The following is a 12,283-nucleotide window of genomic DNA, read 5'->3' on the forward strand; positions in this document are numbered from 1 at the left end:
AACACTGATTCCTGAGGCTACATAGTGGAAGTACAGAACAACAACAGAGAACAACAACAACAGGGAAGGGTGTGTGGCGGTGGCATAATTTTCACATGAACACTTACTGAGAAAAAAAAAATGAATGAATGAATGAATGAATGAACAACGAATCATCAGCTTCGTGGTTTCTCAGTGATTCCTATTTCAGCTCTACATCTGGGATGATACATGCAGATGAGCCTTGAAGGTCATTCTCTGTTGCACGTTTTTCTATCCAGGTAGCGAAACTGGAAATGCTCAGCGTCTGTGTGGCTGTCCAGACGTGTCGGACGTGTCCTGGTTACTTCCCCTTTAGGAGAACTGCGAAGTTTGGATCTGTTTACTCACAGGCATTTTCTGCATAAAGCAGTATTGCAAAACAAAAAGACTTTTGTGAGTTGCTTTGAATTTTAAGTCAGCATTTCTCTGCGCTAAGTGACCAGGTTTCGGGGATTTGTACGTCAGAAATTACGCCACTGCCAAAGTTTGATTTCAGACAAACAGTCAGGGCAGATTCTGTTTGGTCAGCACCAGCTCGTGCAACAGTTTGTAAACCAGCTGGGATGTGAAAACTGTTTAGACCTGATAGAAATAACCATTCTTGAGGTTTTTGCCTCTTCGAAGGAAAGTTTTATTGGGTCTTTACGATCATTGCTGCTCAGTCGGAAATGACTTGCGTAGAGATTTGGAACAGAAAGTGTGGAGTTAAGATGACCTTAAAAAATGTGCTTTGGATTATAAAGGTTTAGGTTGCACAGCCTCGTGGTGCACGACTTGGTTTTAACCTGAGAGGTGGTGAGCCTGTGCTGCTGCTGAGTCATCACAATTCATCTTCATGCTTTGTTGGAAAAAACAAGACCGCTGTCAAAGGCTTTGTTGCACAGCTGCTGGGTTGTGCGTGTTATAAATATTTCGGTGGGGGGGGGGGGTATTCCCTTCACCCTGCCTGTAATTGCAGCCGAAGATGCCTCGTAATTGTCTGCCACTTGGCTTTTGTGATAAAGCACAGTCATTTAAGGATAATTTCTCCGTCGTCACCTGAAACTTTCCTCTGTGGTGAAGAGGCAAACAGAAGACTCACTCCCCAGACATTTTTTCCTTGAATCATCTTTCCTCTGTCTGGGCTTTGACAGACGGCAAACAGCTGGGTAACAGCTCTCCATTCCTCTAAAAATGAAATGGTACACTGCAGCCCGCCTGGTCAGGCCTTTCACAGATTGCCCTGTTGACCTACACCGTGTAGGCAAGGTATTTTTAGGTTTCAGGCAAACATGTGACTGGCTTTTAACTCATTATGTATCATCATATAGTACCGCTCAGAGTAATTCAGAATTCAAAACTCATTGTGCATGTTTTCCTCTGTAAACATTTACACATTCTGCTGATGGTGAGTGTGAGAGCCCCTTTTCTCCAGCCACCACAGTGGCACTAACACCAACACAGAAACTGTTTGGAGGATTTCTATGTCTGTCACTCTCTGATGCAGTCATGAAACTTTAGTATTTATATTCATTTATTCCTATTCTTTGTTATTATATACATTCATAACCGCTCGGGACTCACTGGTTGGAGCATGAACATGATGAGTGTCAGCAGCTGGTGCGAACGCCAAATGGTCTGGAGTTATAACGCATTGTATCTTGTATTTTTAACCCCCCGCTCACTCATCCTAATGAATGAATTCAATCTAAAGTGAAAACGCTGCACTGATGTAAATTATATTTACAAAGAAAGGATGTCAAAGACAGCGACAGCAAACTACTTTGACCGTTATTCCATCATCCTCAGGCAAAAAGTAATTCAATCCGATTACAGCATTATGGCACCATTTTATTTTATATTACTTTTACTTTTACTTACTCGAATGCAGTTATTCGACAGTTTCTAGTTCCTTGGTACTTTTTGGATGAGGATTTTTAATCAGAAAACAAATCCTAAACTCCATAGATCTCACGTGACACAAGGAAAGATGAGAGTTTAGCCGGTAAACGAAAACACACAGAGCCGTTTATCACCTTGATACTCCTGTTGCCTGCAGGAAATCAAGAGCATGTATTTAAAATCAGCTTCAGACTAAGTAATGTGGAAATCTAATCTTCTGACAATTAACAGCAATACAGTTTAAATCACTTCCCGTTCATGAGTCAACTGACACAATGTGGAAGAATAAACACACCTCGTTTATCATTTAAGCTGTTTTAAGCAAAGCTGCCTGAAGCTCTGACTCCAGCTTCTTAAATTGCAAATGTTTTCTTAATCTTCTAATATAACAGTAAATTGAATATCTGTGGATTTGCATCTACAGGGTGCAGAAACAGACCAGACTTCTCCTGAGCAAAAACCTTTTTTATTTCTCGTTGAAAGGAACTTGGTAGAATATTACAGCAGAACACACATGACTGAAACAGCTGCCATTTCACGTAACACAGTACAGGAAGGATGTAGTTCAATCTCATGTGTAATATTATATATAGTATATTCATATCAATAGAAAAGAAAAAACTATTGCTCCCAGATGTTTGTTTTTTTTTTTCATATGGCATTTCTCTGCTGTGTCAAAGTGGGAAAATAAAATTCAACGAGAGGTTTACACACCAAAGGAAGTGGGACAATGAAAGTGACTTTCCCCATGAGATGGGAACTTTGTGGCTTTTTTTTTTTTTTTATTAGGCTGAGAAGTAAACTTTAAACCTTTTATTTCTCCATTGCAATACAGAAGTAAAACTTGAAACCGCTCTCAAAAAAAAAAAAAAAAAAAAAAGGATAAATACCATCATACAGCAATCAGAGTACGCAAAAGAAAAGAACACAAGGCAGCTCCGCGTAAGAGCAGGCATGCAAAAATGATCGTATTTTAAAAAGGAGCATTAAAGATGAAATGTTGATGATTGCAAGTGTTTATGTTTGCATCATATGGCAACTGATGGAAAGCCAATTCATGACAAAACGTGGTAAAATGGGTGGACTAAAACGAGGGGACGACTCGATGCTCTGTAAAGTGAACTGGAGTGCTGAGTGTTTGCTGACAAACTACTTCAATGAAGTTGTTTCTAGAAATTGCTATAACATACTGTGTTATCAATTGTTTGTACTTTTTTTTTTAATTTCCTCTAAGGAACAAAAGAAATGTTAGGAAAAAAGCAGGTATGAAATATCACCCTGGACAGTTGCATCCAAGTTTAGTGTTTTAAATAAGCCACTTTAGGCAGCATTATCTAATAAATGTCTCATATTTCTAAGACATATTTCAATATATCTCTTTTGAAAAATAATCTATCTATACTTGATCTTTTTAGTAAGTAAATCTCTTCCAGTATATTTTTTTTCTTATTTTTTCTTTAGCTATAGCACCCCACTGTGGGTTTTTGTTTTCCAAAAGCACCTAATTTTTCTTACAATCAGACTGAATACTACTTCAGTCATTAATGGTCTGAGTTTAGGATTAAAGGATCCAAATGGTGCACCTAAAATAAGTCCACAAGGTCAGTGACCTTGAGACATTAGCTCAAGCCCGGCAACATTAAGCTTTAACTTGAAAAAATCACGACCAGTGCCAGAGGCCTGAGCACACAGCATCCCCTTTGACCAAAAGGTCACAGAGGTCAAATGTGGCTCTGCATCTATCAGACAACTTCAGTTGCCACAGACATCTCAGCTGCAGCAACTGGCAGACCAGATCTGCACCCAGAACCTCTTGAGGATGATGCACAGGCACAGGTAATGCAGATATACCCTCAAAATTCAAGTGGGACTTGCCAGCCCTGAGACACAACAAGCCACGTGTGAGCAGGCCTTGCCACACTTCAGCTATTGAAGAGGGAGCTTAGCAGCACCCGCGGGGGACGCCCAGGAGGGAGAAAAGGGGAGGATGAAGAAGGAGGGGAGGTCATTTGGACTCATTTGGATTGTCCAGGGAATCCAAATGAGTCGTGTGCTTGTAACAGATCACCTTATGGGACCTCGCTGGGCCAAGAGGATGTCCTGCGATGCTGCGGTTGCCCCCTATAGCTGAGACCGTGGCTCTGGGTGTTGCGGGTCTGTCTGGGTAAGCCGTTTTTGTTTAGGTCACTTCAGACAAAAGCAGACACAGCCACGGCGAGTGATGCAGGCACTCCGTTTCACTCCCACTCCGCGCCTGCTGGTTTGAGTATGTCACACGGTTCACATTTAGTTATCATCACACAGACTACAGGTCAGCACCAGGTGAGCTCTTACCATCGGATATCAGGAAGTGAAGCTGGTAACCTACTGCTGTGACTTAGCACTGTCAAACTTAATTTGCTGGGCTACATGTGTGAGGTTATCAAATGGACAATCAATATATATATGTTTTATATATATATATCTATATACTTAGGTATATATTTATATATTTGTATCAATGGGGAATCTCATACAGGAGCTGATTACTGCAGTCCGCACTCAATTAGCTATAACATCCACCTAAACTTTAGGACATGGTTCTCTTATATAGACAGTAATTTCTCAGTCAAATATACTTTTTTTTTTTTTGTTTTTAATATAACTTTACTCCGTAGTTTTAGCGTTTTATAGTTCGATTCGTCATGCACAGAATAGTCGTTCCTCTCTCTCTGTTTATCTCCAGACTTTTGCATCATGTTGCCAGCTTCATCCTAAGCAGCCCATCTCTTCATCAATCGTCGTCCACGTCGTCGCCCTCGGACTCCTCTCCGGCTCTCCGCTCGTACATCTTATCCCGGTGCCGCTCCTGGATCTCCTTCATCTCCTCGGCGTAGCGGCTGAACGCTCCCCCAAACTTGCTCCAAGCCTTGAAGGGGATTGTTATAGAGTTTCTGTAACTGGGCTTCACTTCGCTCACCCGCAAGAAAACTCCGTACTTGTTGGATCCCACGTCAAAGAAGAACCGCTTGGAGTCCACCATGATGGAGGTGCCCTCCGGGAGCTCGCTGTAGCCCCCGGCCCCTCCGCCGCCGGCCAGCTCCTCCTCATCTCCCCCGTAGTCGTCTATCAACTTGGCCAAGGCGTCGCGGAACTCTATTAAGCCCTGGGCCGGGAGCGCGATGGTCTGTCCGGCCTGCAGGCCAGCCCCGGGGATGCCACCTACTCCCACTCCGAAGCCGGGGCCTCTGTTGACGGTCTGCCGGATCCGGAGGAACCGACCCCGCTGGTTCTCCTTCAGGTCGAGGTAGTATTTTCGGTTCTCCCGCACCAAGAACTCGCTCTTCAAGGCCCGTCTAGGCCCGGTGTCATCCCCGCCGGATGACTGAGCGATCTGCTCCGGGGTGCTAGGCCCGAGCTGGGCGTAGTGCTCTATGAAATCCCCGAGGTAGTCGCGGAACTCCGCCGCAACTGACATGGAGAGGGTCAGCCGACTTTTGGACCCCCCGGCGCCGACCTCGGCGATTTTGATGAACCGGCCTTTGGCGTTTTGCTTCACGTCCAGGTAGAAGCGCTTGTTCTGAATGTCCAGCCGCTTCGAGGCCAGCTCCTGGGTCTCCGGTTCCCGTTGGTAATGCTGGAACCCGCCGCCTCCTCCTCCTCCCCCGCCACCGCCGCCGCCGCTGCCTCCACCGCGCTCACTGCCACTGTCCCCATCCGCCATCTTCGCCACCAGCAGCCCGTCTCTCTGCGTAGCGTTGACCCCCCCACTGCCCCCCCCTCCCAGCCCCTCCCCCCTCTCCCCCAGCTCCTCCCCCTCCCTCCCCCCGCGCCGGCTCGAGAAGGAAACCAGACGCCGACGACCAGCTCACGATTGGCCGCTACGGCTGCCAATCACAACATCAGATCAAATCCAGCGTTCTCATTCGCCGACGGCCCCTGTCGGTCAAAAAAAAAAAAAAAAAAAAAAAAAAGGTAGCCGCCCCCTGGATGACATTAGTGCAGTATTTACAGTCGGTAACGGCTCCCGGTGCCGCTCCTGCTCCGGAAGACTCGGCCTTTGTCCGAATCTAGTGCTTCACTTCGATTCAGGCACAGCGGATGTCCCGCTGAAAGCCAGCTCCGTTCGGGAGGAGTGTTTAATGTGCTGAAACGAAGGAGGGAATTAGAAAAGCGGCCCACTGATTGTGCATTTAGCTCATTTTTGGGGATGGATGCCCCTGGAAGGACGCTGCACGTGCACGTGCACAAGCACGCACACACACACACACACACACACAGTCCCGCCTACTTGTTGGTTTCGTGCGCAAAGGCAGGCACAAACGCTCCGGGTGGGGGATGGGCGACAGCTCTTGCAAGCGGCTCTGCGATTGGCCAAAGATGAGATTCGAAGCAACAACGAGCGCTCCGATTGGCCCTTCGGACTCCCACGAGGGGTAGCATGCAGAAGATTTGCGAAAGGGTTTATTGTTTCTCCGCTTTCGGGAGCCGAAATTGTTTGCTATCTACTCACTTCACTTCAATCAAATAACCACACGGGAAAAATGGTACGTGCGCTTCGGCTGATGTTACGTGCATTTTTCGGGGATGTCGGTGCGTTTTTTCTCCTGCAGTTATTGCGCAACTGTAGAAAGTGCTGCTTTGAATTTGAACTGAGGAAATTCGACCAGAAGCTGTTTGGTTCAAAAAGCTCGCCAAAGCGCTAACTGTCAGCTAACATGTTAGCATCAATGTTAGCGCGAGAAGTCCCGACTATTTGTTGCTCTCCCCATTAAAGAAAATACGGTATTTTTCTTTTAAGTGTTTTTTTTTCTGGATATGTTTTGACTCACAAAAGAGCCAGACCTTCATTAGAAGTAAAAAAAACAACTTTAAGCCATTGGCAAGAGTTGTTTTATCCAGTGCAGTCTGTGAAGCGGGGATTAGCAACCATTAGCATGCTAACTTTAGCTATTTCCCTGGCTTAACGGCTGCTCAGTAAACTTAAACTCTTACAGTTTTGTCCGGTTATGGAGAAAACCGAATGAAAGCTGGTGTTTGATTTCTGTGAATACCGGAGTCTCCGTGAATGAGAAGTTTTGTTGTTTGTTTGTTTTGGTTTTTTTTAACCCGGTTGAAATCTGTGAATGAAAACTTAAAGGCTGACCACCTTAAAGCGCCGCGGAGACGGAGGCGGCAGTCCGCTGACAGCTTCGTGTTTTTGTCCGGATGGCGCGTTGTTTAGCTTTTGTTTACTTGGTTTATTGCCTGATTGTGTGCCAGCTGTTGCCGTCCACCGGTTGCTGTTGCCGCCAGTGGTTTGTTGTGTTTTGTGATTGGCGGGAAAGCACATCGGTTGAACCGGGCGTCTGTAACGTTGTCCGTTGAGCCGCTAACTCGTTGGCTTAAATCCTGACTTTCTGATTTGTTGAAATCTCACCAGCTCGTCTGTTAGTCTCCTTGTCCCGCTGATTTTTGAGTGCTAACCTTTTGTTTGTTTATTTATTTATTTATTTATTTATTTTTAATCTCAACGTCACACATCTGTGCCTAAGGTTTGCTCCTGTTAACGTATCTGATTTCACTCTCAGTGGTTTTCCTGTTGATTCTTTCTCTCCAACAGGCTGGTGGCAAGGCAGGAAAAGACAGTGGCAAAGCCAAGGCGAAAGCAGTGTCTCGCTCTCAGAGGGCTGGGCTGCAGGTGAGTCTGTGGATCCTCGGCATGGCAGTTGGTGGCTTTGCTGCATGTGTTGTGTGTCAAGTCAGGCTGCCTGAGAGCTTTCTGCCTTGTCTTTTCTTAAACTTTCGTTCTGTGTCTGTTTCCTGTTAGTTCCCAGTGGGTCGTATCCACAGGCACTTGAAGACTCGCACGACCAGCCATGGCCGTGTAGGAGCCACAGCAGCTGTATACAGTGCTGCTATCCTCGAGTACCTCACCGCTGAAGTAAGCCCTGTGTGTGATTAATGGTGGCAGTGGAGGACGCATATTGAAGTGCTTTGTCTCTGTAAGATATTATTGTGTGCAACAGTGCGTCTTCATTGTGATGTTTGTTGGCAGGTACTAGAGTTGGCGGGCAACGCCTCCAAAGACTTGAAGGTGAAGCGTATTACTCCCCGTCACTTGCAGCTGGCCATCCGTGGTGATGAGGAGTTGGACTCCCTTATCAAGGCAACAATTGCTGGAGGAGGTGAGCTGAGAGTTTTGTTAATACATAAATGCAGTTTATTTTCATCCCATATCTCGGCCAGCTGGTTTGTTCTCATTGCATGGCCATTGTTTTGTGAAGTGCAGTTCACAGCTACAGTGGAGTGAAGCACTTCAGTTATTTATACTTTTTTTTTTTTTTTTTCCCCCCAGGTGTTATTCCCCATATCCACAAATCCCTCATTGGGAAGAAAGGCCAGCAGAAGACTGCATAGATGCCATGTTTACCATAAGTTTTTGGGCTTGGGCTTTGATCGGACCAGGAGTTCACATTTGTTCTTTTTTATTATTAATATTATAGCAAACGAAGAGTGATTGTTAGGCTTTGTGTTATATTTTCCCATAACTAGAAGAAAGTACAGAAAAACCCTTAACGACAACCAACCCTTTGTATGTTATTGTAGAAAGTCTGACTGGGGAGTTGATGATTTTTTTCAAATGGTGGCAGTGAATTTGTTTGATTGGCCTGGGATTCTGTAATGTTTTATACTGACAAAAATTGTTAAACCATTTTTTATATAAAAAAACAACTTGTTTTGTGGTTATTTTCTTGAAGTTACAATATTTACTATAATAAAAAAAAAATTAAGGTCAGTTTTGTTTGTTTTTTTTAGCATAAAATTAGGTAACAGCTAAATGTGAAATGGTGCTTATTTTCCTTTTGAATTACTGTACTCTTTTGAGCCGCACAAGAGTGATGTATTAAAAGTGGAAGTTTCTTTTTTCTTTTCTTTTCTTTTTTTTTTTTTTTTTTACATCACAATGAAAAACAATGGAGAAAAACGTAATTACGAGTGTCTGATACAGTGTTTTGTGTTGTAAACTTGCATGTGACTCTTGGCTGTGCAGATCAGCTGATGCTGGTCTAGCAGTTTTTGTGTCACTATGGGGCAAGTGTCCTGCAGATGTCAGCCTCATTTCATGACTGGATTTAGTTGGTATCCTGAAATGTGGAAAGGATGAGTCCCAAGATTTTAAATCTGGCGGATCTGAGCCACAGCGGTGCTTCATGTGTTTAACTCTATTATCGAAATGTCCTGACCTGGAAGTCCATAATGTTTTTCAAGTTTAAAAAAAGAAAAAAAAAAAAAAATTAGAACCTTTTTATATATATATATAAAAATAATGACATGATAATAAAAAAGCTGTGTTCAGGGAAATGACTTTTACATATTTTATCTATGAATAAATACCATTTGCATGTTGCCCATTGCTTGGTTTTAAACCACTACTTGAAATTATTTTTGCAGTTATGAATTTTTGTAAGTTTTATATGTAAAGTGCTATGACTGTCCCAACAATACATGGAAGAAACTGCAATATGGCTTTCAGTTTGTTTTTTATATAATTTATTAGATAGTTAAAGTTCAAGTCAGCAGAGGACGCGTATGACTTATGAAGTTAACATTTTAGTGCAGTTGTGAGTTCTATTATTCCATCCAGGAAAGTATTTACATACATCAGTTTCAACCATGCAAATACACAGCTTTCCAACAGGTGGAGCCACTGACATTTAAAATAACATGTTCCCTCAAAAATAAATACAAACTGAACTTGTGGAAATAAATCATGGCATGTACTATTTGTACAACATAATCTTTGTTGAACTAAAAAGATGTGTATGATAAATGTGCCTCAAACAATGAGAAGAGTTTTTAACTTTAACAAAAACCCTTCCACTCAGGGAATATGAGTTTTTATAACACAGCCAGGCAGTTGATTTGGTTTTCTGAAAGTGGAGACAAGAGAATGGGCATTATATAGAAGGGAATAGAGTATCTTGTAATATTGCAATGCAATTTACTGAAATGACACAATTCCTTTATTATGAACACGTTCAAACTTTGCTGATCTGCAAAAAGGAAAAACCTTTACATTCTGCTTAATTAAGCAGAATGTCTGAAGGTAATGAAACATGCCATGCCAAGAGGAGGAGGTTAGTTTGGTTGGTTAGGGTCTGAAACTACCACTAGATGCCACTGAATCCTACACATTGTTTTCTTAACGGACTACTCACAAAACACACACACACACACTGATACATACCAGACTGCTATCAAGTTCAAACCTTGATGAAACAAACAAACAGAATATATATATCTATATTAATTTGTCATCAGCTGTGTCATTTAAAATGTATTGCTTTATACTGAGTTGTGCTCACTAATGCAAATGTACACTCACACAAACCACACAAGTTCATTGTGATGGTCTGAATTTGACTCCAACGGTGCTTCAGGTCACCTCAACCACAGTCATCAAGGTACAACTGACGTCACTGTGTGACTTAAAGTTAAATGACTTTAAGTTATAATAATATAATTTCATATTATACAACAGGCCTCATACAGCCGCTGTTGGATTTTACTGCTCTGTCGGGAAACACATGGCTCACTGCTGGCTGTAAAAAACACATATGAAGATAATATGTCATATTTATTGTGAGTTGAGGAAAACCAGGACCGGGGGTGACCCGATGTTCCCGTTTTTTGGTGGTTCATCCAGACAGGAGCTCAATTTTCTGTTTGAGCAGCACGACGTTAGACAACAGCCGGGCTGAGGGCCTCGGTGTGATTCGGAAGCTTTAGGTTGGACTGCTGTCTCTCTCGTGTGTGTATGAAACACACAGCTTAGCTTAGTTCGGCGTTAGGACTGGACACAGAGGAAGAGCTGGCCCGGCTTTATCTGAAGGTAATGAAACGTCGCGCTCATTTAAAATGGCCTAAATAACTACAGTATGCTTTTATAACTCGCAGGCCAACGACACCCCAACTTCGTGCTCATCTGATTATTTCCTTTGCCGTTCTCAGTGGTTTAAGTATCAGAAAATCATCTCTATAATAAATGATCTGAGCTACCAAGGACGTGAGAGAAGACACTGCAGGAAACAGCTCTGAGAGAGAAAAAGTGCTTTATTCAAAGAAATATTTACAGCCACTTTCCATCATGTCTGACTCAAGGGTGCAATGAAGCGATAAAACGGTTGGCGTGGAAGGACTGACCTGAGCAAGAGCAGAGGTCACTGCAGCACTGAACCTCAGGTGAGCAGCTGAACTTTTATCTCAGTGATAACGCCTGAGAACTGACTCACGCTGATTTAATATGTGCATTTTGTCCTCTCATCAGCCACAAATGGACGTGGAAGGAACATTCAGGAGGCTGCTGCTTCGTTATCTCGTCGTGCGTTGATTTAGAAACACCACTCCCAACTTCCAGCCAGTCCGGCGCCTCACACAGACGTTACCGAGATCAGCAGGTATGATGTTTCACAGCGTTTACCATCCTGTGTTGGTTACGAAACGGATGCAAACTCAGAGCGCCCTGCACACGAGAGCCAGATCTCACTGATCAAACGTGACACCAGATGTGTTGTCCACACGAGCGAGGGCCTCAGCAGGAGCACATGAAAGACGTCGCCGCCTCACATCTTCAAAGAGCGAGAATCATTTGTTTATTCTTACAGCTCTCTGTTTCCTCCTGAGGACGGCGGGAAGGTGACAGCTACGGGTCAACCTTCATCTCTCATTCTCCTCTGCGGCGAACAGAGAGAAGCCGGAAAACACAGCACACCAAAACTGTGACAGCCTTCAAGGTCAGAAGAAATCTTTGTTTAGCTGCTTTCTTCCAGTGAGCATCTGAAAGCACTCGCCATGGTAAACGCTTAACAACGGCCACAACGGATCACCTGAGTTGAAATGAGGCGACGGAAGAAATGGTGAAACAGAAAAAAAAAAAAAAGAACAAGAAAGCCCGGTGCAGTTGGATTACAGCGACGAAAACAGAAAAAAAAAAGTCTCCAGGCAAAATTGATTCCTTAACATGAGAAGTCTAAATTAGAATTTGTTGCAGCAGCAATCATTAGCATTAGCATTTGGTTAAATAAAAATCTTTACAGCTGCACTACTTGATATTTTACAATAAAAATAGGGAAAAAAAGTTTTATTTGTAGTGATGTACAACCTGTTCATCTCACCAGCTCTGCAAAATGAAAACATCATCGGCAAAACCAGTTTGGCCTGATCGTTTTTCTGCTCATTCAGTTGTATTCTTTGCATCCCCTGAACTCCAGTATAATTTCACTCCAGTGCAGGTCAAAGGCACGCAGCACAAAATAATGAGGACTGGATCTAATTATACAGTAAAGTGTTTCTGGAGAGTGGTAATCCCTTTAATCATTTTAGATTTATAGCAGAACTGATTTAATTCGATTATCCCTTT

General features: G+C 43.3%; 2 protein-coding genes across 2 annotated transcripts; one reads left to right on the forward strand and one right to left on the reverse strand.

The window, feature by feature from the left end:
- Positions 1-2,352: 2,352 nt before the first annotated feature.
- LOC115048690 (transcriptional activator protein Pur-beta) lies at positions 2,353-5,614 on the reverse strand. Its single transcript, XM_029510383.1, has one exon. The coding sequence runs from the start codon at positions 5,603-5,605 to the stop codon at positions 4,676-4,678; it is 930 nt and encodes a 309-aa protein (XP_029366243.1). The 5' UTR covers positions 5,606-5,614; the 3' UTR covers positions 2,353-4,675.
- Positions 5,615-6,229: 615 nt separating this feature from the next.
- h2az2a (H2A.Z variant histone 2a) lies at positions 6,230-9,217 on the forward strand. The gene is made up of 5 exons (XM_029509810.1): positions 6,230-6,428; positions 7,484-7,561; positions 7,691-7,804; positions 7,919-8,048; positions 8,219-9,217. The coding sequence occupies exons 1-5, from the start codon at positions 6,426-6,428 to the stop codon at positions 8,278-8,280; spliced, it is 387 nt and encodes a 128-aa protein (XP_029365670.1). The 5' UTR covers positions 6,230-6,425; the 3' UTR covers positions 8,281-9,217.
- The last annotated feature ends 3,066 nt before the right edge of the window (positions 9,218-12,283 follow it).

This window comes from Echeneis naucrates, chromosome 9, assembly GCF_900963305.1.
Source record: "Echeneis naucrates chromosome 9, fEcheNa1.1, whole genome shotgun sequence".
NCBI classification, from domain to species: domain Eukaryota; kingdom Metazoa; phylum Chordata; class Actinopteri; order Carangiformes; family Echeneidae; genus Echeneis; species Echeneis naucrates.